The sequence below is a fragment of the Aquarana catesbeiana genome, linkage group LG04, assembly GCF_042186555.1.
Source record: "Aquarana catesbeiana isolate 2022-GZ linkage group LG04, ASM4218655v1, whole genome shotgun sequence".
Lineage (NCBI taxonomy): Eukaryota > Metazoa > Chordata > Amphibia > Anura > Ranidae > Aquarana > Aquarana catesbeiana.
Window position 1 is genome coordinate 660569915 of NC_133327.1, and position 26709 is coordinate 660596623.

A 26709-nucleotide genomic window follows, 5' to 3' on the forward strand; every position below is an offset into this window, starting at 1 on the left:
TTTTTGACTTACCTATCATGCCTTATAAACTCTACATCATGTCCTTGGTGACATTTCTTAATGCAGTTCACACAGATGGCATTGCGGTCTGTTGTGTTGCAGGTGTGACATCTAATGAAACAAAAGATCAGTCAGTAAATGTTCACAGACTCACCAATGCAGTGTCACTGCAGCTAAAAATCACAGAAAAAGCTATTCTAAAACCCCTAATGTGGTTTCTTTAGAGCAGACATTCTCAATCGGGGTTCCTCCGGAGCTTGCTAGGGGTTTCCTGAGCTCTAAACCCAACATGGGTGTCCTGGCGACCCTCCAGCTGTTGCAGAACTAAAAATCCCAAGAGGCATGGCAAGGCTGACAGTTGCAAGCATCACTCCCAAAGGCTGAGGCATGATGGGACTTGTAGTTTTGCAACAGCTGGGGGGCCACAGGTAGGACACCCACCCATGCACACTATTAGAGTTTCTGCAGAGGTTTGTCTTCAGATTTACCAAAACCATATAGTACAAGGGTCTGCCTGATTGCATACAAATATGGAGGTCAAAACTTAAGATTTTCAATTTGTACGCAATCAGGCGGGCCCTTGTACTATATGGTTTTGAAAAATCTGCAGAAAATCTAATAGTGTGTATGGGGCTTCCGAATAACCTCCTGCACTTGAGCGAGCTGCTCTAGGGCTTGTTAGTCTTTTCGCTTATCGGTATAGTGCAAATGTGTCCTGTCACCCCCCTCAGGACAGTGGGTCTCCTTTCATGTACACTACAAAAAAAAAAAAAAAAAAAAACAGCAAGCAGGTGCACCGACCTAGGGCATTACCCAACTTTTTTTTCTCTTTGGCCACGTGTTCGCCAAGTAGAAAGCATTTTTACAAAAAAAGGTAAACAAAAAATCAACGTTAATAAGTTTATGATTTTGTGTTGTGACGCATTCATAGTCATCGTGGGCCGCGGGTTGGGACACCTCTGGTTTAGGAAGAGGGGAGTGTTAGTAAAGTTAGTCTAAACCTGCTAGTCCATCTAACAAATTGGAGCTGAACTCCAGCTAACGCTTTATAAGCTGTATGCATTGTAAACACGCCTGTCAGTGTTTAATGGTTTGTTTCAAACCCTCTGACTGCCATTTTGCTTGGACAGCTTGGCCTCTTAACCACTTCAACCCCTTAGGACATGCCTGTATATCCTCAGGTTGAAGTGGCTGTACCAGGATCCTGGCTGCAGCCATGATCACAGTACCAACATTTTTCAGGCAATGATGGGCCATGGACTAAAAGTGCTCTGCAGCTACTTTATTACCAGAAAATGGGTCTGGAAAAAAGTGCCTTACATGGAGCCCCAGTGCCAGCCAGTCACTTCAAGACCATCCCTGCAATATCCAGTGCAGTGCAGTCTGAGCACAGCATTTAAAAACCAGGCTGAAAATGGCCACATTGGATAGCTGCAATCTAAGAGACCCAGATGTAGCAGCGATCTAGGGAAGATTCAGTTGAAGTTTAAAAAAAAAAAAAACTAAAGGTTCTAGCACAAATAAGTTAAAAACAACAATATTTATCCTCTTCGGACACAAGCAAAAAAATTGGCATGCCTGTAGTGGTGGGAGTAGCTATCCTGAGCAGGCCTAGTTTGCCTGCCAGTGTACAACCCCCCTCTAGGTGGCAGTATAACTCAAAACTGAAAAACTATCTTTCAATGGACAAGAAACAAAGGATAAGTTCACCTTTTGTAAAATGTTGCATGGTTACACCCATATTCAGGGTGTAACATGTTATGAACAGACTGGATCCTTCACAAACACCCCAATCTCACAGCTAGCGGGGATCTTCTCCCTCCCCACTAGCTGTCACAATTTTGAAAAAAAAAAAAAAAAAACGTGGTGGAGGGCCCTGTCACTCATTCAGTGTCCTGTGAATAGAAAACTACAAGGTCCGGCAGCCTTTGCAGCTGTCGGCTTGTAGTTTTCAATGAACTACGGCCCTGTGGTAGTTCATTGGTTATTCCTGTCAGAATGTGTCAGCTTCCTTGTATGAGCAAGCCAATACACTGACAGTGTGCAGGAGACCTGCATGGCATCAGTGATCTGCCGATTGCTGGTGCAATGCTTTACAGGCTCATGCAACAAAAATAAAATGTACATTTTTTTTTTACCTACAAAAAAATTAGCATTTATTTTTAAAGTGAACCTATCCTTTAAACCTAGTGCTCAAATTAAGGGCTTTACACACACGATCCTCCTCTTTATATTTATACTGGTATATTGCCAGTCATTGGCTACAAAGCAACCTCCATTTACCTTAATACAGAACAGTGATGGGATTGTACTTTAGCAAACAGCAAGTAGCTATACAAGAGCTCAGACATGTCCTCTTCACCATAGAGCTGAATGAAACATTTCTTGCAGCAGGCAATGAATCTCAAATAATTAAATATAACATGGACATGATGTTGATGCTTTTTTCCTTTATGGAAGAGAGCATGTTGCATCTAAGCCCTTATACAGTGAGGGAAAAAAGTATTTGATCCCCTGCTGATTTTGTAAGTTTGCCCACTGACAAAGAAATGATCAGTCTATAATTTTATTGGTAGGTTTATTATAACAGTGAGAGACAGAAGAACAACAAAAATATCCAGAAAAACAAATTAAAAAAAAAGTTATAAATTGATTTGCATTTTAATGAGTGAAATAAGTATTTGATCCCCTATCAATCAGCAAGATTTCTGGCTCCCAGGTGTCTTCTATACAGGTAACAAGCTAAGATTAGGAGCACTCTTTACGGGAGTGCTCCTAATCTCAGCTAGACACCTGTCCACAGAAGCAATCAGATTCCAATCTCTCCACCATGGCCAAGACCAAACAGCTGTCCAAGGATGTCAGGAACAAGATTGTAGACCTACACAAGGCTGGAATGGGCTACAAGACCATCACCAAGCATCTTGGTGAGAGGGTGACAACAGTTGGTCGATTATTTGCAAATGGAAGAAACACAAAATAACTGTCAGTCTCCCTCGGTCTGGGGCTCCATGCAGGATCTCACCTTGTGTAGTCTCAGTGAACAAGAGAACTATGAGGAATCGTCCCAGAACTACACGGGAGAATCTTGTCAATGATTTAAAGGCAGCTGGGACCAAAGTCACCAAGAAAACAATTGGTAACACACTACACCGTTAAGGGCTGAAATCCTGCAGCGTCCGCAAGGTCCCCCTGCTCAAGAAAGCACATGTACAGGCCCGTCTGAAGTTTGCTAATGAACATCTGAATGATTCAGATGAGAACTGGGTGAAAGCGTTGTAAATGGAGCTCTTTGGCATCAACGCAACGTGTTTGGAGGCAGAATGTTGCCTATGACCCCAATAACATCATCCCCACCGTCAAACATGGAGGTGGAAACATCATGCTTTGGGACAGGACAACTTCACCACATCAAAGGGACGATGGACGGGGCCATGTACCATCAATTCTTGGGTGAGAACCTCCTTCCCTCAGCCAGGGCATTGAAAATGGGTTGTTGAGTCTGCCAGCATGACAATGACCCAAAACACACAGTCAATGAAATAATGGAGTGGCTCAAGAAGAAGCACATTAAAGTCCTGGAGCGGCCTAGCTCAGTGTCTCTCAACCCTGTCCTCAAGTACCCCCAACAGGCCACGTTTGCAGGTTTTCCTTCATCTTGCACAGGTGCTTTTAATAAGAGTCAATGGCTTGGTATTGTGGACACCTATTTTATCTAAGAGATATTCCCAAAACATGGCCTGTTGGGGGTACTTGAGGACAGGGTTGCCAGTCTCCAGACCTTAATCCCATAGAAAGTATGTGGAGGGAGCTGAGGGTTCGAGTTACCAAACGTCAGCCTCAAAACCTTAATGACTTGGAGAGAATCTGCAACGAGGAGTGGACCAAAATCCCTCCTGAGATGTGTGCAAACCTGGTGGCCAACTACAAGAAACGTCTGACCTCTGATTGCCAACAAGGGTTTTGCCACCAAGAACTTTGTGACGGGGTTAAATACTTATTTCACTCATTAAATTGCAAATCCGTTTATTTTTAACTTTTCTTAAATCCGTTTTTCTGGATATTTTTGTTCTTCTGTCTCTCTCACTGTTAAAATAAACCTACCATTAAAATTATAGACTGATCATTTCTTTGTCAGTGGGCAAATGTACAAAATCAGCAGTTTTCCCCTCACTGTAAGCTGTATTGGCTCAGCCTGCAGTGACCCATCACTCTCGCACTGCCCAAAGTGTGGGAAACCACTTATTGATGGAGTTCTTGTTCCATTACAGGGTCTGGGAATGGCAAGATTTACCTGTAGAAATCGTGCATTGGGTAGCTGGTATAACTTGAAATCTTGTAAAGACACTGGCCTCTAGTGACTGCTTTTTCTATAGCATCTTGATTGTTCATTATTTTGTTATCTGAAAGAATGTTGTGAAATACAATTAATTTATTAAACTAGAAAAATCCATGTTCAGCCATCCAAGACATTTTTTCAGAGGAAAAAAAATGTAGCTGATCAGCACAGGCAACACACAAACTAAAGCATCTGGCAGATATTACAAAAATGCAGCTCTACTATAATTTTCACAACGGATTTCCTATCAAATTGCTGTGTCTGAGTGCAGTACACTACCCGGTTTAAAAAAAGAAAAATTCCCAGCTCACCAGCCAGCCTGCAAAAAACAGTTACATTAAAAACAAGGGGTTTAGTTTGCACACATTTGCAAGTATATGCAATTGGCCACATCCCGGCATCCAAGTATTTGTTGTTTTTTGACATGCGTTGCCCTTCCATGTGATCCTTGCTGCAAAGGCCAGTTATAGTTTGGGGTGGTTACCATTGGCACTGTTGGTGAATTGGTGAGGGGACATACTGGATACCTTCACTGCCATTGCTGGGTGTCCAGTGTGTCCCTACACCTTTATGGGGGGTGGGCTCCCTTCAGGCATACCGGCCCTTAATCTATCCATTATTATATATGTACTCCAACTCAGGAAACTCTCAGAAAATTATAGTCGGGATTGCAGTGCACTGGGGGATGCTGTGAAGTTGCTGCTGCAGCTTATGCATAAATTCATTAATGTGTGCAAACTAAAGCCCTTGGTTTTAATTTGAACAGTTACACAGGGTCAATTCAGTTAGTTGCAGGCTGGTAAGTGAGCTTGGAATTTTTGTTTGTTTTTTGACATGCATCGCCCTTCAATGTGTTCCTTGCTGCAAAACTCAGTTATACATTGGGGTGGTTTGCCATTTGTTTACACTACCCGGTTACCAGGCTTTTGAAGCCAGGGAAAAGGATGCCTAACAGTGTCCATGCAGACATGGAAGAATATATTTTCAACAGAGCCGGTTCACACCATTGTGTAAAAAACATTATGGGTGCATAGACCAGCAGTTTGACTTTTAGGTCAATTTAAAAGGGAGTCCATTCAACTGCAACAAGATAGATGTTAATACATACAATCTGGTGTAACCATCAATACACCTATAAAAAACAAACACCATACAGTGCTGAAAACATAATATATGCCCCAAACACTTATAAATGTGATATATCAAGTACAATAAATATTTATTTCAGCTCCAGATGGTTTTCCCTCCTTCCTGACCAGGAATGATGTGCGTTTCTCTAGGACAAAAGTGGTCTCTGTGGCGGAGTTGCCGCAAGATTACTTCTATCAGGGGACGGAGAGGGATTTTATTCTCTAGGACAGTGATGGCGAACCTTGGCACCCCAGATGTTTTGGAACTACATTTCCCATGATGCTCAGGCACTCTGCAGTGTGGTTGAGCATCATGGGAAATGCAGTTCCAAAACATCTGGGGTGCCAAGGTTCGCCATCACTGCTCTAGGGTGTCTGAAAAAAAAAAAAAATTCTAGCAAAAAAATTATTTTAACTTGTAAACAACAAGTGTCAAAAAGAGGCCTGGTCAATGGTTAAAAGTCAAATAGTGAAAGACTCAGACGTTTCCATCACCAATATCAATATGCAATCAAATAAAAAACTGATAGAGTGTGGTAGTGAATGAACTCAGTTACAGGCTTCAAAAGGGCCAATCCAGAACTAGAACTTGGGTATAATAGGACAAAGAGGAAATTCTTATGACAATCAGGAAGTCAAAAAGCTGAAATCAAGGGGCTTCAATGAATCTTTTAAATGACAAAAACAGAGACCACCACTTGAGACATCCTTTGAAAACGGTTGCCTGGCTGCACCACACTGGCTTCCATTCTTTCTAAATCACTAAACCTGAACAAGTTTGCAAGAGCTTTGACTTCACCTCCTGCATACTTGTTTAGGTAAGTTACTCCAAACCCACCACAGCCAAGAGCTATGCAAGCACTTTAACCACTTCTATACCGGGCGCCCAGGCCAATTTTCAGCTTTCAGCGCTGTCACATTTTAAATGACAATTGTGCGGTCATGCAACACTGTACCCATATGAAATTTGTATTATTTTTTCTTCACACAAATAGAGCTTTCTTTTGGTGTTATTTAATCACCACTGGGTTTTTTATTTTTTGGTAAATGAAAAAAAGGACCAAACACATTCTAAAGTTTGTTATAGCATTTTGCAAAAGTAGTAATTTTTCCTCTTCACTGATGAGGCTGCACTGACTGGTTCTGATGATCATCTGTGTAAACAATCTACTGACAGACTTGCCACTTATTGGCAATCCTTTCCTCACACAGATGCAGCACGTGGGGGAAAAAGACTGACCATAACCGGCAAATCTGGTTACATGTGATCAGCTGTGATTGGACACAGCTGATCACATGGTAAAGGGCCATTGTGATTGGCCCTTTACCTCAATCTGTGATCAGCTTTGTCCGAAGGACACAGGAATCAGAGAGTGAGCCCGATGCACGCCACAGGGGGCAAGCGAGAGGCACTTTCTGGAAGGACGTCACTTTCTGGAATCCACACTGTTGCCCTCTTTCAGCGGTATTAAAGTGGTTAAACAGCATGTAAGGAATGACAAGCCTCCATAGTTCTATAATTTTCCTGGTAGGCATACTTACTGGAGAAAAAGGTTAAGTATATGCAGCGCTAGAAGCATCAAATTATAAAATAAGAGTCCATAGTGTTAAAACAGTCTTTGTTTAGGGCAAATACTGGAACCACCCACGGTGTAGCCAGAGATACAATAAGGTGAACATGAGATTATCCTCCACCGATCATCAACACACCGGGCTTCATACTAAAGGAAATGGAGCACTGAATTACAGGTGGTCAAACAAGCATGATATATCCACAGAACCACTTCAATTGGATCATAGAAGGCTGGATCTTGTAGTCCCACTCCATGGTAATTCATAGGTACATGCATAGGATACAAGAAAGCAACTCCTCATGGTGTAGTATTTAAAACCAAGGTAAATTTATTGCTTAACAAAAGCCAGGGTACTCACATTTTGAGGAATAAAAAACAGGCATATCAAAAGTTGCAATTCGTCATGGATAGCAGTTGTGTCCAACCACAGAGATGGCCACAGTCGGCACGTTACAGTGTTGTGACGTCAGAGTTCCACCATACACAGCGTTTCATGCAATAAGATTTTAAACAAAAAATCCACCAAGTCTCCATCTTTGATCTAAAGATGGAGATCTAAGATGGAGACCAGGTGGATTTTTTGTTTAAAATCGTATAGACCATTTGGCTTAAACATAGAATGGGATGTTAATGCCTTTATCAACAATAGCTGAAACCCTGGATTATCCTTCTTTTTTAGATTTGTAAAAATATTTTGTTTGGTTAGGTTTTCTGCTTGTAATTTTTATACATTTGCATTTTCTGTACTGTTTCCAACCACTAGATGGCAGTATTGCTTTTCTCTCATAGCCAGCCTTTGATAAGCGGTTTGCTAATTTTAGCAATTTTCAATTTGTGGATGTTTTGATTACATCCATTTGTATCTATTACTTTTGTTTCCAACTTGGCCCGGTTCTTTTTCACCTAACCTCCCTTCAGAAACCGGATTAGTATATTCCAGATATTTCTTATCTGGTCTCCCAAAACATGGCCGTCGTGGGTGTGTTTTAGCCATGCAAGTCTAAACATCCGGTTATGACGAGGTTCTGCTTCCTGCGGATGAGAGAGGCTTGGAGTGCAGGGGGAAGGGGCGTTCTTATTCCGTCCTCCCTCCTATATAAAGAGATTATGAAGAGCTCTGACCACGCCCCCGACGGTCCTATTGGACGAAACGCCGCATAGGGTGGCATTAACATCCCATTCTATGTTTAAGCCAAATGTTCTATAAGATTTTAAACAAAAAATCCACCAGGTCTCCATCTTTAGATCAAAGATGGAGACTTGGTGGATTTTTTATTTAACATCTTATTGGACAAAAATGCAGCGTAGGGTGGAGCTCTAACTTCACGACACTGCAACGTGCCAACTGTGGCCATCTTTGTGGTTGGAAACATCTGCTATCCGTGACGAATTGCAACTTTTGATATGCCTGTTATTATTTCTCAAAATGAGAGTACCCTGGCTTTTGTTAAGAAATAAATTTACCTTGGTTTTAAATACTACACCATGAGGAGTTGCTTTCTTGTATCCTATGCATGTACCTATGAAATACCATAGAGTGGGACTACAAGATCCAGCCTTCTATGATCCAATTGAAGTGGTTCCGTGGCGCTGTGGATTTATCATGCTTGTTTGACCACCTGTAATTCAGTGCTCCATTTTCTTAGGTAAGAGGCCCGGTGTGTTGATGTTCGGTGGAGGATAATCTCATGTTCACCTTATTGTATCTGTCTGCACCGTGGGTGGTTCCAGTATTTCCCCTGAACAAAGACTCTATTTTAACACTCTGGACACTTATTTTATAATTTGATGCTTCTAGCGCTGCATATACTTAACCTTTATGCTTTTTCTTGTCACCATACAATTTATGTCAGCTGCTTTATTGTTAGTGCAGTGATTAATCCTGAATTTATACGTACTGGACAGTTATAAATGAGAAAACTCTCTCTGATTTCTAACTTACTTTATAAAATACTGACTGCAAAAAGAGGAACAGTCAGAAATGTTCTCAAACTAGTGAAACGAGAGAATCTAAAAGGCTAGTAAGGTCTATTGGTGAGGATCTCACTGATGAGAGTCTCAGCAGCCAAGAGGAAGTCTGTGTGTGTGACTCAACCAAACCTCACAGTTCATGGGATAGCAGGGCACATATGTGGAATATGTGAGGTAGAAAATACCTTTCATAGTAACATTTACACCAGATGCCAAGAATAGCCCTCCGAAGCGGTTGTTAAATATTTGATTGCCTTCAAGGGTCGCAGTAGCATGGTTTGTAATTTCAATTCCTTAAAGCAAAACAAAAACATAGTTCAGGTAAATTTCAAGCAAAAAAATTTCTTAATGTGAATGTCACAAACCTGTACAATTCAAACCGAGCATAACCAAACAAAAAATCAGCAAAACCAGAATTATTGACAGCCGTATTTAGATCCAAATCTTGCCTGTAGAAGTTGTTCAACCCCCTCTTCTCATGTCCCTATTAAAAAAGGACAAGTATAGCCAAAGCTCATTTGATTATACGTCTCCTACAGGAATGCAATTAGTTTTGCACTCTAGTGACCCGTTTTCAACAGAGAGCGGACTGAAGTCCGCTCTCTGACGTCACCAAGATCACTCCAGGCACCACGTCATCCCGACCACGGAGTCTGGATCCGCCAGATGCCTGGACTGATACCCCGCTCAGCGAGCTGATGAGGGGCTGAGCCGGCCGCTCCACCCCCTTCACAGCCTGGTGCTCCAGTGAGTGAGGAGGGAGAAGAGCAGAGAGCTGTGACTGACACGGAGCTCTGAAAACCGAGCGGTTCTCAGTGTAGAGACTCCAGGGGACAGATGCAGCATCCACCTAGGTATTAAATCAGGAAAAAAATCCTTTACTTCTCTTTTAAATCAAATTCAAGGACACCATTAAGAAGACTTTAGATGAGGGAGATGCAGCAACACATCAAGCTAATCTTTCACAGGATAAAAAAAATGTGATTTGTCTATAATTAAAAAGGAGAAGTTCAGCCTGAGCTTGTTTGGCTGGGCCTCTCCTCTGGGTCGCAATCGGTTTTGCACTCCTGCGACACATTTTCAGCAGAGAGAGGTCTGAAGTCCGCTCTCTGCTGAGGTCACAGGAATCAGTCCCGGCACCGCATCATCCTGACAAAGTCTGAATCCGCCAGGAGACTGGACTGATTCCCATCTCAGCCTCTCAGCGAGCTGCTGAGAGCCTGAGACGGCCGCTCCCCGCCCCTCCACAGCTCATCGTTCCAGTGAGTGTGAAGGAGGAGAGCTGCTGCCTGAAAAGCAGCAGCTCTCTGCTCGGGGAGCTGAGAGAACCGAGCCATCGGCGAGGTTTGATCGCTTGGTTCTCAGTGTAGAGACGCAGGGGACCGATGCTGCATCCACCTAGGTAAGTATAAAAAGGGGGGAGAAAAAAAATACCATACTTCTTTTAAAGTGGTTGTAAACCCCAGACATGAAATATGAACAAATTATAGTTGTGTACTTGTCTCAATCAAGAGCCAATTAAGTGTCATTTCTGTCTGCTGCTTCATTCCTCTGCTATCTGCAGGAGTCTGCATGAAAAAAGGTGATGGGGGAGTGAGCTCAAGCACACAGCCTGTGATGGACAACTTCAGCTCTGTTCTTGTGTGCTGTGTGAAGAGGGAAGGGAGGGTTTCCCTTTCCTCCAATTAGCATTCAGAGCTCTCCTCACTGAGCTCTGCAGAGTGCAACTTCAGCTCTCTGCCCCCTGTTTTCTGACAGCTCCGACAAGCTTTATAATTTCTGGACTTTAAATTTCAGTTCCACCCAAAAGTGGAAGTTCCACTTTAAGGACTTTTCACCTTGTTACATGCCACACTTGTAATGCAGGTGCTAAAGAGATGTGAGGGAGAGAAATGAGGGTTTGGGCAGCCACATCACCGGATCGTGGGACAGGCAAGTGTGTTTATTAAAAGTCAGCAGCTACACTTTTTGTAGCTGCTGACTTAACACAAAAATGATTGGAACTCCACTTAAAATGGCTGTAGAGAAGACAAGACAGGCGATACAGGAGAAAACAAATCCTCGGTACTCTAAGTTGTACCTGTTTATCTGCTGTAAAAGATAGGTTCCTCAGGCTGGTACTTTAAACGGGCCACAAACAGTTTTGTAGAAAAAGTATATAAATTTATTGCACATTGCTTTTATTCCCATTTCTATGTTGTGATTGGGATCAAACAAACATATATTGGGAGCAGAAATGGAAACAGCTGTGGAGAAAGCCCAGAACTTGTTGGACAGACAGAACGTCCAACGCGTTTCGAAAAAACAAAATGCAGATCATCTTCAGGGTCAAAGGGCTTGCGGGTTCCAAATCTGTAGATTGTATTCCAAATATGAATGCTCCACCCATACAGAAAGAAATCATAACTCAAAAGTGAAGAGAGAGCTATGTCCGTCAGAGCAGCGCACCGGCATCAGACCAGGGAGATGATGACAGCCAATAATCCACATAGGATGAAGTAGTCCCACTACACAGTTTATGGTATATCTCTATATTTAAGCTCAATTAGGCCTTTCCAGCTATCAGGTTGACTTGTATAACCATTATTAACCTATGATGATCTGGACGGTTGGATCGAAGACTCTACTCCCCATCAACCGGATGCGTGTTTAGGGGGAAGTAGTATTATATTTCTCCTCTAAATTCACAGAGAATATAGAGATATACCATAAACTGTTTAGTGGGACTACTTCGTCCTATGTGGATTATTGGCTGTCGTCATCTCCCTGGTCTGATGCCTGTTCTGAGCTTTCTCCGCAGCCGTTTCCATTTCTGTTGCCAATATATGTGTTTGTTGCTTTTATTCCCATTTCTATGTTGTGATTGGCATCAATGTGCAATAAATTTAAATACTTTTTATTAAATGTATATACTTTTTCTACAAAACTGTTTGTGACCCGTTTAAAGTCCCAACCTGATACTCTATGTATCAGGAATGTGGTCCACAATCAGTTCAGGCAAGTAGTTGTGGCAAAAGGGCTTCTTATATCACTGTTTATCTGCTGAGGCCAGTAATTTCACTGGGTATACGTAAGGGTTTACAACCCACTTTAAAGCTACTATATCTCTGGATCTACAAATCATTTTATATGCAGTTTGAACCCAAGGTATTGTATAAATATGCACTGTTTAGGATCTTGACAGGTTTACTTTAGCCTTATAAAGACGTCTTCCTCCCAAAATATTCAGTGTAATATTTGTACATTTAAATGACAGAATTTGCCAGTGGATTGGCAAGTCACACATTACACAAAAAAGTAACTGGCTTTTAAAGCTAAATTCTAGGAATTCAGCTACTTTGTAAAAAGTGAAGGCACACTGAGTCAAGTCCCAAGAAGTGCATGACATCCCCTGGGCTCATCTCTTATTTACTTCGGATAGATTTATGGCATTGCTGGAGCATACACAGGGCTGTAAGAAAAGAGGCACACACAGAACAGCTATGCCCGCCCCTTCCCTCTGCTGCCCATTTGGAGAAGCCTTTGTATTTTGTGAATGGGTTCAAAATAATACAAAAGGCTTCTGCGATTGGGCAGGAGGAAGGGAGAAGCAGGCATAGCAGCTGCACCAACTCTAATGCAGATAGATTCTTCGACCTGAAGCATCGTCATTGGGCTCCTGAAAATACAGCGATAGCCATATACTGTCAGATGTAAAACAATAAATAGAGATAAGCCCAGATGTCGTGCACCATTGGCTCCCAACTGCTGTCAATCGCAGCCAGTGAGCCAATCAGGTAATGGAGGGGGCAGGGCTGTGCCATGACTGTGTGAACGGACGCACGGAGCCACAGCTCGGGAGCGCACCTGCTTGGGTGCCCCCAGAGCAAACTGCTTGCTGTGGGGGCACACAGCAGGAGGGAGAAGCCAGGAGGGCCGGCGTGGGACCCAAGAAGTGGAAGATCTTGGCTGCTCTGTGCAAAACCACTACACAGAGCAGGTAAGCATAACATGCCTTCACTTATTTATAAAGAAGCTGGATTCCTGGAATTCAACCTTAATCGTTAAACAGATTTAGGCAGGATCACGCCTGTGTTGTGGTAACAAAGACTTTCTCCAAAACGCATGGTGACACACACATTTAGGTGTTGCAATGTGCTATAAAGCAATACCATTTGTTTCATTACAAAGGGTTAGGTGTGGTTGGGCCACACTGGGGTACATTGGCAGTCCATTCAAAATTAACGTGTTGCCTGGCCTGATGTAACACACTTTAATGTGCCTGCATATTTGCAACACACAGATGTGATTCTGGAGTTCATAGCTGAAACCAAATCCAATTTATCACATCAGCACTATTCTCCCTAAAACAAAGCACAAATCACCAACCTGCAGCAAATCCGTCAAATATTCTGTTTTTCCTTAAGACCGGGTGACTGTTGGTGCTGATGAGAACTCCAGCCTGAGCGTTTCTGAAGATGTCATTCTCTTCCAGCAACCCTATCAGAGAGGAATTGTTAGAAAAGCACGTGTAGTCTTCTCCTGACATGATGACAGCACTGCAGGAAAATGACGGAATCACTTCATTCATAATACATTACTGGCTGTGTTTATTACTGTAGTGTTTACTGAATGTAATCTGCAAGCAAAAACTTCACTATATAAAAGAAAGATTCTAGAGAAAGCAACAGGTAAGCAGTGGAGAAATGAGGACAATACATGAAATTATAAATTCAGCCGTTACTATCAAATTACCTCAAATCACATTCCAAAATACTCAGTTTGCAGTGTCTTACACTTATAGATTTGTAAATTAAATATGCGTTGATTTAACTGACAATTCCCTTTTCCGCAACATAACTTCTGCTAAAATTATGTAAATGTAATGTAGAGGAGGAATATGTATGACAAGCAGGTTAAGGTGATCATTTCTGAGGTCCTTTGTATGCATGGAGGTTCCATACATCAATAGATCGCCAGCAGTACCCAGCAAAAAAAATATACATATGTTTTAAGGGCCTATTTACACCAGGGCGATAAGTTACAATGTGCCAACACATGTTGTGTTAAAGAGAGAGTCCACCTAAAAAAAAATTATTAAAAGCCAGCAGCTACAAATACTGCAGCTGCTGACTTTTAATAAATGGACACTTACCTGTCCTGGAGTCCAGCGATGTCGGCAGCCAAAGCCGATCAATCGCTCGGCTCTCGGCTGCTGCCGCCGCCATTCTCTGTGAGGGGATCAGGAAGTGAAGCGTTGCGGCTTCACTTCCTGGTTCCCTACTGCGCATGCGCGAGTCGCGCTACGCGTCCCAAGTGGTCCCCGCCATCTCCTGGGACCTGTGCGTTTTCCAGGAGACAGCGGGGGGTGGGTGGCGGTTGCGGGAAGGGGCGTGACTCCTGCGGGAGTCTATTCCAGGAAGTGGGTGTAAATACCTGTAGTAGACAGGTATCTGCACCCCCCTCCCCCCTGAAAGGTGCCAATTGTGGCACCGGAGGGGGGGGGGGGGGGGGATCAGATGAGCGGAAGTTCCACTTTTGGGTGGAACTCCGCTTTAAGGAAGCCCAATGATTTGAATAGGCTGCTCAACGCATCACCACAACTGATCTAAGATCAACCCAGGTGTGTTAGGGTGCTATTTAGAATGAACTCCAAAGTAACTGTCCTTACTGCAACACAATGGTGTGAACGGGCCCTCAAAGGAGATCAGGAATAAAATACCACAGCACGAACTACATTCGGACAACGAAGGGAAATTTCCTTCCGATTTAATGGGGCCAGGCAGAGAGAAGGAAGATCAATGTCCTGGTTGAGGTAAAAGGTTGACTCAAAATCTTCTTAGGAAGGGGAGAAGACTCTGCACGTCAATAGCACTTTGTTCTTATGTAAAACCAATAAGGTTCTTTACAGGTGATGGCAAAAAGTAAAGCAGCTTTGTGTGTGAGTGGAAAGGGAAATATCCCCAACAGGTACAAAAAACGGCTTCTAAAAGGAGCCTCAGAACCAGGTTCAGATCCCAAAGAATCACAGGTGGTTGTACAGGAGTGACCACGAGGCACACCTTGTAGAAATGTCTTGATCAGTAAATGGGAGGCTAGTGGTCTTTGGCATAAATGATCTTTCCTACAATAGTACTCAGGACCAAATACTGAGACAGACCCAATTCCAGAAAGTTTAGGGTGGGGGTGATTTCTTCTTTCCTCACACCAAGCAGAGTAAAGCCTTCCAGGATGATGATACTACACCTTACGAATGGTAGCTTTACCATACTTTAAGAGTGTGTGAAATACCAAATCGGAGAGAATCCTGTGTCTGTGAACTGGGCCTCAACAGCCACACCATTGAAGGCAACATCCATGAAGAATGGCGGTAGACCAGGCCTTAAAAGAGGCGGGTGACAGATTTGCTGCAGCGCGTCTTGGGGGGGCTGTGTGAGGTGTGTTTTCGGGAGGACGTCCTCCCAGAATAATAGGGTTCCTGCCCGAACGTCATTTTACAATGGCCTGGGTGGGAAGCAGTTAAGGACTAAACTTGTCTGCATCACATTGTTGGTATATGCTTTGACTGTTCACTTAGGAGATTATCCTATAAAAAGAATACATTTTGATGAACACTTGTGGTGCTGAAGACAGAACAAAATAGAAGCTAAATCTGGTAAGCGTTGTGGTAGAGTTGATGCGCTGGAAAGAGGAGGACATGAAAAGTACGCCTTCTCGATGTCCACAGAGGCTATAAAGTCTCCCTGATGAAGGAAGACTATGACAGACCTGGAGTATGCCATATGAAATTTGTGATCTCTAATGAAAACAATTAATGCCTTCCCATTTAAGATGAAGCAAATACACACCCTTTTGGTTTTGGAACAGTGAAAAGGTTGGAGAAAAGGCCCCGAAACCTTTCTTCCATTGGAATAACGGCAGTAATTCCTTGGTTCAAGATCTACAACATCCGTGCAAGAGAGCAATCTGTGCAGGGATACAGGCAGGTTGGATAGCATCAACCTAGGAGAGGGCAGAGATCAGAATTCTGGCTTGTAGCAAGAAAAAGGGGCACACCAGCCATGTGCATTATCTGTTGTAAAAGTATTTATTGTATAAAATGATAAAATAAATTACTCACAAGCGATTGTGGAACAAAGTGCAAAGTGAAAAAAAACGACTAGCAGCAACGGTTCTAAGATGAGCAAAACCTTCCAAAAGTCTTGGAGGAACATACAAGAATCACTACCGATTCCCCATCCTTGAGGGCAGCAAGGCCTGTGACGTTGTAGTATCTGTCTGGTCATCTACTTGTGCGCAGGAGTCATTTCTTCTTCTGTTATCTTCTGGCTTGTAGCCCCTGAATACCATTCTTATTCAGGAATCCGAGATGCTTTCTGGCTAGTTGTTCGCAAAGGCCATCAGATGACCCCATCCCCCCACCACTGCGGAAAGTGGGGTCATCCCGTCGTGCTGAAGAGGTCTTGACTGAACAAAAAGAACCGTTCTTTACCTCAGAGGCGGAAGAGTCTTTTGAGATTGTGGCTTGGACTTCTTTTGCAGGACAAAAAGGAGTACTCTTACTCCCAGGGACATGAGGGTGTCCATAGATTTGCCAAACAAGACATGCGCCATTCAGCAATCTCCACATCCTGCCTTGTTGCTAGGACACAAAAACATTTTAGTTTTCCCTCCTGTAACATTAAGAGTGAATGTCCAATGATTTTCATGTCCTAACAATGTTCTAAAACGTACAAAAGACAAAGGCAAAAATGGAGTATAAATAAAAGTATACCCTTAAAGCGGAGTTCCACCCAAAAAAGGAACTTACACTTTAAGTGACGGTGACCCGCTGATATGCTACATTTGCCATGTCATTTTTTTTTTTTTTTTTAAGGGGGGGTGGAGGTGGGGAGTGGATACCCTCTTTTTTAGAGGCATCCAGCTCCCACTTGCTCATGGGGCTCCGGAAGGAAGTTCCTTTCCCTCCTCCCTGCAATCTTGTGTGTCACGTCACAGATTCCAGAAGATTACCCGGCCATACACCGCACGGCTCGCGCATGTGCAGCGTGTGCCCGGCTGTGGAACCACAGCCGGGCACCCACAGTACGAATGCCAGCGCCGTGGAGAGGAGGGGGAGAGGAGCAGAGCTTCGCATTGCTGGACCGTGGGACAGATAAGTGTCTGATTATTAAAAGTCACACTTTTTGTAGCTGCTGACATTAAAAAAAAAAAAAAAAAAAATTTCGGCAGAACTCCGCTTTAAAACTGTGTGCGTGTCTAGATGGAAAGCAGGTACTGTATATAAGGTTCAGTCATTTGATTATGGCTGCAGCTCCTTTTCTCCAGACACCTTCTAGGGTCTTGAGAAACTTGCAAACAAAGGAGAGGGGGCCATGAAGTGTAGCTTTATTCTCAAACAGAATGAAACCATCTATGCACTTACTTGCAAGGATCACAAAGGCCAGCAGGTATAATAATCAATCCAAGTGAACATCGCTCCCAAGTCACGGCTGGGTGGGAACCTCAAAAGGAACGGAGCTAGTATAGCAGAGTTCCCTGGTGAACTCAGCTATACCACCAATTTTCCGTTCGAGTTCCTTCCAGCCATGACTGAGGAATGATGTGCACTTGGATTATTATACATGCTGGCCTTCTTGATCCTTGCCGTGGAAGAGCATACATGGTTTCATTCTACTGATTAATAAACTACACTTACCTTTTTGTTTATGTTCCAACACTGTTGCCTAGGTTGACATTTAAGTGATACTATACATCAGCAGGACCATGCCATAAGAATCCTACTGTCAGAACATTGAGCACTGCCTTTGACAACTGGTATGGGAGATGTTTATAACACCATGCATTTCAAGGAAGGTAAAACAACTTACCCCTGCCTCCATTAAATATACAGATCCCTCCATCCCTCCCATCATGGATTTTATTTCGTCTTAACGTCGGGTTGCTGTCTGTTTTTATCCAAACACCAGCCATTGCATTGTCAAAAATCTCATTGTCTTCAATGAAACCAAGCCCTGTGCAGAGAGTATCCCAGCATTATTAGTACATGAAAGTGAATATTCAGGAACAGAAGCAGTTTTTACACAAATTACTTACCAGAATTATACACAAGGATACCACCATTCTGACCGCCCCAGATTTTGTTCCGTCTAATTTTAGGATTGCTTCCAGTCCTAGATGAAGAAAACGATTAAAAGTTTACTAAATACAATGCATACAAAATATTTTAAGGCATGCCATTTATATAAAATGTATCCATGTTTCAGTTTTATCTGAACGTCATTTTCTGCAAATTTATAAAACAGACCTTAGTCAGCTCCACCAGTTACAGCCACACAACTTAAGAAGGTTTGCAGATACACCCTTTTACCTTTTTCTCTTTGCTTCGGTTGTGTGTTGAGAGCCATATTGTAATCAATAGTTCTGCCAGCTGAAACTGCCATCTACTTACTGATAAGATGTTTCTGCCTACAGAGCTTCATGAAAGAAAGCATCCATTCATCCCTTTAGATGTGCAGCATGTCTATACCCACTAGGGTTGCACCAATACCATTTTTTTTTTTTTTTAAAGTACTGAGCCGGAAGATATCGGTTTCGGGGCATTTGCACAAGTACCGATACTCGTGCAAATGCTTAGTATCAGCACCGATATCAGTACAACCTCAATACCCACAATAAGCCTGCAATGATTTACTACGAACATATGTATAACTTAAGTGATACAAAGTAGCCATTTTCTAAAAGGACTGTTGCTCGTTTCTCGCCATTTAAATTTTAAGGGCCAATGCACATTCACACTTACAAATATGCATGTTTTTAATGTGCATTTTTATAGCCCTGTTCACATATAGTGCAGTGGTCTGTGTTTTACCTCACTGGATGAACGAAGGTCACTATAGGACACACACAAAAAATGGTTCCCGTGTGTCCTGTTAACGTTGCAACACATCCCCGAGGTGCAGTGCAGTGCAGCGAGCTGCAACAAAATGCAGACATTCTACATTTATTTTCAACTTACAGGAAGGGATCGCATGTCACTGCAACACCCTGCGCTGCTGTACAGTGACATGAAGTGTCACTTTTTGCACTTCAAATAAAGTTAAAACAAAACGATTTAGTGTGTGGGCAGTTCGAGCGAGTACTAAGTGAATCTGTGATGCACTACAAACACATTTTCTAAAAGGGGAGGAATTTTTATATGGCACACGCAAAATGGATGTATAATGCTACACATGCTGTTCCACTTATTCTTATGAAAGATATGTGCTTGCTGGAAACCGCATCAAAAATGCAAGTTGGAATTAAAAATATAATAAAAATAAAATAAAATATGGTCAAACATTAATAGAGGACATACAAGCCACTAAAATGTTAGAAAGCACTCAATTCAAATCTCTCTAAGATGACTGAAAAGTGATTAACTATATCCATAAAGAGAAGGTTCCTCTGTAACTAGCAATGTTTGTGTATAGATGGGGCTGTGACATCACAATCACAGAACATCTTGTTTTCAATAAAAAATTTTTTTTAAAAGGCATTCTATGAAGTGTCAGCTTCAAGCGACTAGTCCCCGGTGCAGTGTACAGAGAGGAAGCAGTCTGCACAGGAACTGGTAGATCCTGGCTATCCGCTTCCAAAGCAGCCCCTCAGGTATGAGATATGCAAAATTATATTGTGCCAAGTTGGACCAATGTAAGTATGCAAATAAGGATCATACTTGGAGTTGGGCTTTAAATCTTATTTTCCACATCACAACCTATCCCTAGCTGCCTAAATTGGATTTTGCAAAATCCTTTTCTTGGTGTACATTATGGGATACAGAGCGTCTTTATATTCATTATGAATAGGGCTATGCTGCCACCTTCAGGTGACTGGACACTAGCAAAAACCAAGACAGGAAGTCGCCCGCCTAGGCATAACCCCTCCCGGTTCAGTTTTTGTAGCAAGCCAAGAACCACAAAGAAAGAGGTGCGGGATCTCCGTGTACAGTGATGTACTAAAAGAAAAGGATTTTACAGTTAAACCAAAAATCCTATTTTCTTTATTGTACATTAGGGGACACATCTTTATATTCATTACAAATAGGGATGTCCCAATGCAATGAACCTGTGGGGAAGTACTAAACATCAGAACTTGAAGGAACATTTTTTTGAAAGCCACTAATCGGAGGAGACTCACTGATGTAGGTCACTACAGATGGTACCTCCATCTGGAACCTCCCCTCTCAAATTGTTGCGTTCATCTGTGTTGATTAGTGAGGGGTGGTGCAAACCAAAGATTAAGACAATCCTGCAACTACGAAGTTGGGGAGTGGCTACAGAGTGCACTTCTTGGTAAGGTTTAGGAATTTCCTTTGGAAATACCAGGTCAACAAACGAGGGCTCCAGGTTTCAGCTGGATGAGATTACAGATGCGCCATCGGTGTAGACCAGTTTCCCTGTCTGTGCCTTGAAGGAGGGGACACAAATGGTAATCTGCCAGCCATAGGTTGAATACAGTGTCTAGAGCCAGCTAATTATACTCCAGGGTAATCAGTTAGAAGGGGGTGCTAAGTTAAGATAAGTGGAGCTCCAATATATGCCTCCTGGCCACATTTGTAAGTGATTTAGTACCCATGTGAATGGCACAATCCTATTAGGTCTAGCAATTATAAAGTATAAGGAAATTCATCATGTTAGAGAGTGAACAATTGTGAATATAAACTATTTTAGGTTACATTAAGGTACGTAAAATAACTGGAGCAAACAAGTTGATTGGTAGATGACAGAGGCATTTGTTATTTGATAACTTTTTGAAAGGAGAGATGGCTGAGGAAACTACTTCCAATACACTCCCGTTTATCAGAGATGCCAGATGTAGACCTGAGACAGCCAATTTCAGGGGAAACAAGTAGTAGTGTATGTTCACATGAGACAGACAAACAAGCAAGTTTCTAGCATAGCTACTACCTTTATGCCATAATAAGGAGACTGGAAAGAGGACCCTTTCACACATTTGAGAATGTTGTATTATTCTCTGTGGAATGGGAGTTGTTCAATGCCCAGCAGAAGGTGCTTCGCGTGGAAAGAATGGAAGAAATATAGGAAGATCTTGTCTTTTTGGGGTTTAAAGTTACTGACCTTTAATAATGATCACAGCATAGCGATGCAGCCGCTATGAAGCTTCACGGTGTGCCAATACCAACAGCAGTGAAGGATTCAAGAAAATTAATTTGGGTAACTGGTCACTCATATTTATTATGCTCATGGGGGGCAGTAGAAAGGGAAGTTTGTGAAAATCTTATGTTTCCAGCTGAAGTGGTTAGCATTTGTGGGAGTGGTAAACTGGGAACATGTTGAGAGAATTTGTATAATAATGTAATCATAATCAAAGTATTCAGACCCCCTTCACTTTCCAATTTTGTATGTTGCAGCCTGATACTACAGTTTAAATTCATGTTTTTCTCATTAATCTACACTCACTACTCCATAACGACAAAATGAAAATAATTTTAGAAATGTCTGAATTCATTAAAAAGAAAAAAAAACTGAAATGCCACATGTACTTAAGTAATCAGACCCTTCACTTGGTACTTTGTTGAAGCACATTTGGCAGCAATTACAGCCTCGAGATGTTTTGGATATGACACTACAAGCTTTGCACACCTGGATTGGGGGAATTTATGCCATTCTACTTTGCAAATCTTCTCAAGCTTAGTCAGGTTGGATGGGAACCGTCGGTGGACAAACATTTTCAGGTGTTTCCAGAGATGTTCAATAAGGTTCAAGTCTGGGCACCTCAGGGACATTCCCAGTGTTGTCCCTAAGCTACTCCTGTGTTGTCTTGGCTGTGTGATTAGGATCATTGTCATGTTGGAAGGTGAACCTTTGGCCCAGGGAGGTCTTAAGCACTGTGGAGCAGGTTTTCATTGATAGCGCTGTACTTTGCTCCATTCAGTTTTCCCTCAACCCTAACCAGTCTCCCAGTTCCTGCTGCTAAAAAGAAAACCCCATAGCATGATGCTGCCACCACCATGCTTTATTGTAGGGATGGTATTAGGCAGGTGATGAGTGGTGCCTGGTTTCCTCCAGACACAACATTTAGAAACAAGGCCAAACAGATCAGTCTTGGTTTTATCAGACCAGAGATTCTTGTTCCTCAGTCAGAGATCTTCAGGTGCTTTTTTGCAAATTCCAAGCAGGCTTTTATATGTTTTGCACTGAAGAGAGGCTTCAGTCTAGCCACTCTGCCATAAAGCTCAGATCGGTGGAGGGCTGCAGTGATGGTTGTCCATTTGGAATTTTGTCCCATCTCCACACAGGCTCTCTGGAGCACAGTCTGACTGACCATCAGGTTCTTGGGTCACCTCTTACTAAGACCCTGCGTCCCCCACGGCTCAGTTTGGTCAGGTGACCCGCTCTTCGAAGAGTCCTGGTTGTGCCAAACTTCTGTAATTGGAACATTTGAGAATTACGGAGTCCACTCTGCTCTTGGGACCCTTCAGGGCAGAATTTTTTTTTTATAGCTTTACCCAGATCCGTGCCTTTCAATAATCCGGTCTCTGAGCTCTGCAGGCAGTTTCTTTGATCTTCTGGCTTTTGCTCTGATACAGTATGCATTGTCAGCTGTGAGGCCTTTTATAGAGAGGCGTGTTCCTTTCCACATCAGGTCCAATAAAATTAAATTTACCACAGGTAGACAGACTCCAATGAAGGTGTAGACAAATCTCAGCACCATTAAAGAGAAAAGGGAAGCCATTGAGATAAACTTCAACTGTTGTTGCAATGGGTCTGAAAACTTATGACAATGTGATATTTCAGTTTTTTCTTTTTTTATACATTTCTAAAATTCTGTATTCGCGTTATCACTATGGGGTACTGAATGTAGATTAATGAGGGGAAAAAAGAATTTAAGCAACTGTATCAGGCTGCAACATAAAAAAAAAAATGAAAAGTGAAGGGGGGGGGGGGGTCTTCATACTTTATGAATGCACTGCATCAGAGTTTAGCCAGCTGTAACCAGATGACCTTGTCACCCATCAATCAGGTAATGGCATAGAATCAACATTTATGTTACTTCAAAGAAGTCTGATCTTAGTATGATCAGTGAACCATCTGCCTCTACCACCCTTGTCTTCTCAAAGCGGATACCTAAATTATTATGGGGGCCTCACTATAAACAAGGTGCTTTAAAAATGGAACTGAAGAGAAATAATTTTCCTATGAAGGAATTTATGCCTCACATTGGTCTGCAAGGTTTCATCAGGATCTGGTACATCTAACAGACATTGGTAATGACATTCTAAATGCTGGTTTCCAAATTATTATTGACCAAGCAAAATGTGAGAGATAGATCCCTGAAATGTAAAGAAGAAAAAGAAAAGGCACATCTGTCAAGAAGTTGTAGGGATTCTAGGAAATATATGATACACCTTCTTCTAACCACAATGAAGCACAGGGATCTCCAATGTTGTTAATAATGCTAGAATAAGACGAAGGAATGGACTGTGTTAGAGTTGTACTGGCAATTTGGCAGGAATATCTCATACTGATGAAGAAGTCATTGGGAAAGACTATATTACTTCTATGCTTATTGCACTGAGCGGAGAAAAGGGTCAGGGAATGAAAGGAACTTTCGCAAAACTTGAGTGGTTTATAATTTTGTGGAAATAGTCATGTTCATGACTGGCATATGTATCTTGCTTGTAAATGTTGGTTTTCTAAAGAAATGATTTTCAATTAAAATTCCAGGCAGTCATCCAAATTAGTGTCTTCTAGAGCTTATCTGTAAGAGCAGTTCAAGCCGCCACACGCAACATGACACTATATTCCAGTTCTGAGACTTTACATTTTTAATGTCAGCTTCATAATATCAGCATAAGGTTGGATAAGAAACCTCCACTTTAAATGATTTTGTTTATTTTTTGGGTCTCCTGTGTTAAACATCTCGGAACTTGGGCCACTGATACTTAATTGGTGTCAATGGTTAAGTTCTTTGCGTCATCTTTTATTATTCCAAGTGGGTTATTATTGTATTTGAAATTCATTTGTTCTGAGCACATAGTTAAATGATGTATTATTCCAAATAAGTATGTTCGTTCTTATATCTATATATACCTGAGAGGTCACTCTAGACAATACTACAACCTAGCATCATAACTAATATTTATCTCAAGTATAAGTAAACCCTTAGATTGCATGCATATCTTCAAAAAGAGGAAAAATTAAGTTTCTCTGTGAATAGAATTAATTGAATTCAATCTAAGGGAGTCAAATAGGGAGTCCAATTTTATATGACGGGCAATGAAAGAAGTGATTGTACTTTTCTATTCACATATTATACGAAATATAATGGAGCAGTAAAGGCAAAGCCATTTATTCCGATAATATATCATTGAACAGGGTCTAGTGCAGGGGTCTAGTGCAGGTGGGGGAGCTTGAGAAGCTAACCATTTTGTGCAGAATGATGGTGAGTTGTGACATCACCTTCAGACATTCGCAACAAAAAAAAAAAGGGGGGGGGGGGGGGGGTGGAGGCCTTGGCTAACAGGGAGGCCTTGGGAGGAAACTTCCTTGATTTTTTTTTTGCCAGCATCTAATCGCCTGAAGGTGGCAACAAAACCCTATTTGTAATGACTATAAAAGACGCTCTGTGTCCCATGATTTTCTCAACAAAATTAGCCTATAGCCTTTTTATTTAGTAGAAGTTGCTAACTGCCTACACATATACTCTTCTCTTGCATAGCACATGTAACATTAGACATCTCAATGGACATCTTAGTTTTTAGGTCGAACTCTAAACAGGCCAGCAGTAGTCACTGCAACATATAAAATAGAGGAATTGGTAAACAAGATTAATAACTCTTCCAGAACAGTTTTCTAAAATTATATGAATTATAAGAATGTTGGGGATGCTCTTTTGCAGTGACCAAAGTGCTGCTTTGAGTTGTATTGTCCTGTCATTCAGTCAGATATGAGAGGCATGGTGTCCTCCTCAGTGCTTAAAGGGAACCTGAAGGGAAACATAAGCTTGTAAAATGACTGCCATATTTGCAAAGCGTATCAATGCTCCGTACCAACAATGTTCAAACAACACAAATCCACTGTTAAGAGATTGCAAAAAACACTGTTGTCATCTCAATGACAGTCTTTGACCCAGGACATCCTTCTCTTGTCTTTTGCTGGGTTCTCAGACAGAATTCCTTCCAATTTATTTTTCCTGCCCCAGACTATAAAATATGATAAGCTCTTCTGCTACTTTCCCTGCTGTTCGTTTAAAAACTATGTTCTCTGAAGCATGCCCAGGAACTAGAAGATTGGTTGACCTACAATGTTCCACTCAGCAGCCTGGTCAGGATAGTGCACACACCAGCATCACTACTGAGTGGACGAATATTTGAATGACTGCTCCAAGGGGGCAGGAAAGTACTGAGGTAGGTTCTACATATAATCACTTTTTTGGAAATAAAAGCAGTAATCAGGTTTGCTTTAAAGTGACTCTGCCCCTAAACTAATACAGTGAATAGATGTGCTGCAAGGCGTAATGTAAACACTTACCTCCCCTGCTGCCCGTGCTGTCAAATGCTACTCTCCCCAAGGTAAACCACATGAAGCCTCTCCAAAAACAACAATTCTGGGAGAGAAGTACTCTAAAATTCCTTCAGAAACAAAGTGTTAATCTCCTGGTCATCTACTGCATTCAGCGGTTCCCCCTTCTGATCACTACGGGATACAGTATGCACATGGGGATCAGCAGGAGAAAATAGAGACCAGGAGAGACCACTCTCAGAAGTGCTGGTTTCTTAAGGGATTTCAGGTGACAAATTCGACTGACTAGAGCAGCATTTGGCAGAGGGTCATGTGAGCTTCTACTTTATTCTTTGCAAGTAGATTTCTTTTTGGATGGAGCAAAGTTCAAAACATAACTAGACACATTGTGGAAAAAAGTGAGGGTAAAGCAGCATATTTGCCTGGAATATCGTCAAACCTCAATATTTAGAGTAATGGTTTGTGAGTTCAGAACCTGCTACTAGCATCATAAAATGTTATGGTGAAAAAAAAAAAAAAAAAAAAAAAAAAAAAAAGCAGGTAGGAATTTCTACCTATACAAGAAAATCACCTTACCGTATTTGAACCCCAGAATACATATGATTATAGATGTCATTGTCTTCTAGTACTCCATGTCCGTTGTCATAGAAGTATACACCGACCTAAGAGAAAATTAGTATTTTGTTACAAACGTGGACAGTATTTGAATGGCCTTACATTCTGTTTACATGCATCTGGTATACAAAACCCAGTAGTCTTCCCTTCTGGTTGCAGCCACCTAAGCTAGTACATCATCAGTATAGCCCATTGATTCCTGGGATAACTAGGTCACTGATCCCAGAAGTCTTCGAGCATCTAATGCGGGTTTGATTGCAAGATTTCCTGACCAGAAGCGACGCAATTGGCGCCATTTCCTCCATCGCTCCTTTCCCCAACCGCACTTCATTTCCCTTCCAGGTTCTCTATTGATTGACAGGTTGCCAAAATACAGGGGTGGGAACTTCCGCTGATACCGCCATTGCTATGGCAACCTGTAATCAAGAAAGCGTGCCGAGCAGTGTCATTACTGCACAGGCGCAAGATCGGGAGGTGCATGATGGGTAGCCAGCTGCACAGAATCCCAGAAATAGACAGGGGTGGGCTTCAGATTCCCACATCTTCGATGACCACTGCCTGATCATGTAAGAAAT

The 26709-nt window shown here is 42.1% G+C and overlaps 1 protein-coding gene across 3 annotated transcripts in view; it reads right to left on the reverse strand.

Moving 5' to 3' along the window:
• FBXO11 (F-box protein 11) overlaps positions 1-26709 on the reverse strand; it is a 133270-nt gene that overhangs the window by 2333 nt on the left and 104228 nt on the right. For all 3 annotated transcript variants that reach the window (XM_073628521.1, XM_073628519.1, XM_073628518.1), the window contains 7 exons: positions 26096-26181; positions 18090-18166; positions 17864-18007; positions 13383-13493; positions 9200-9307; positions 4295-4403; positions 13-111 (listed from right to left, as the gene is read on the reverse strand). In XM_073628521.1, the coding sequence (XP_073484622.1) occupies positions 13-111; positions 4295-4403; positions 9200-9307; positions 13383-13493; positions 17864-18007; positions 18090-18166; positions 26096-26181 (734 nt within the window). The remainder of the gene's footprint in view (positions 1-12; positions 112-4294; positions 4404-9199; positions 9308-13382; positions 13494-17863; positions 18008-18089; positions 18167-26095; positions 26182-26709) is intronic.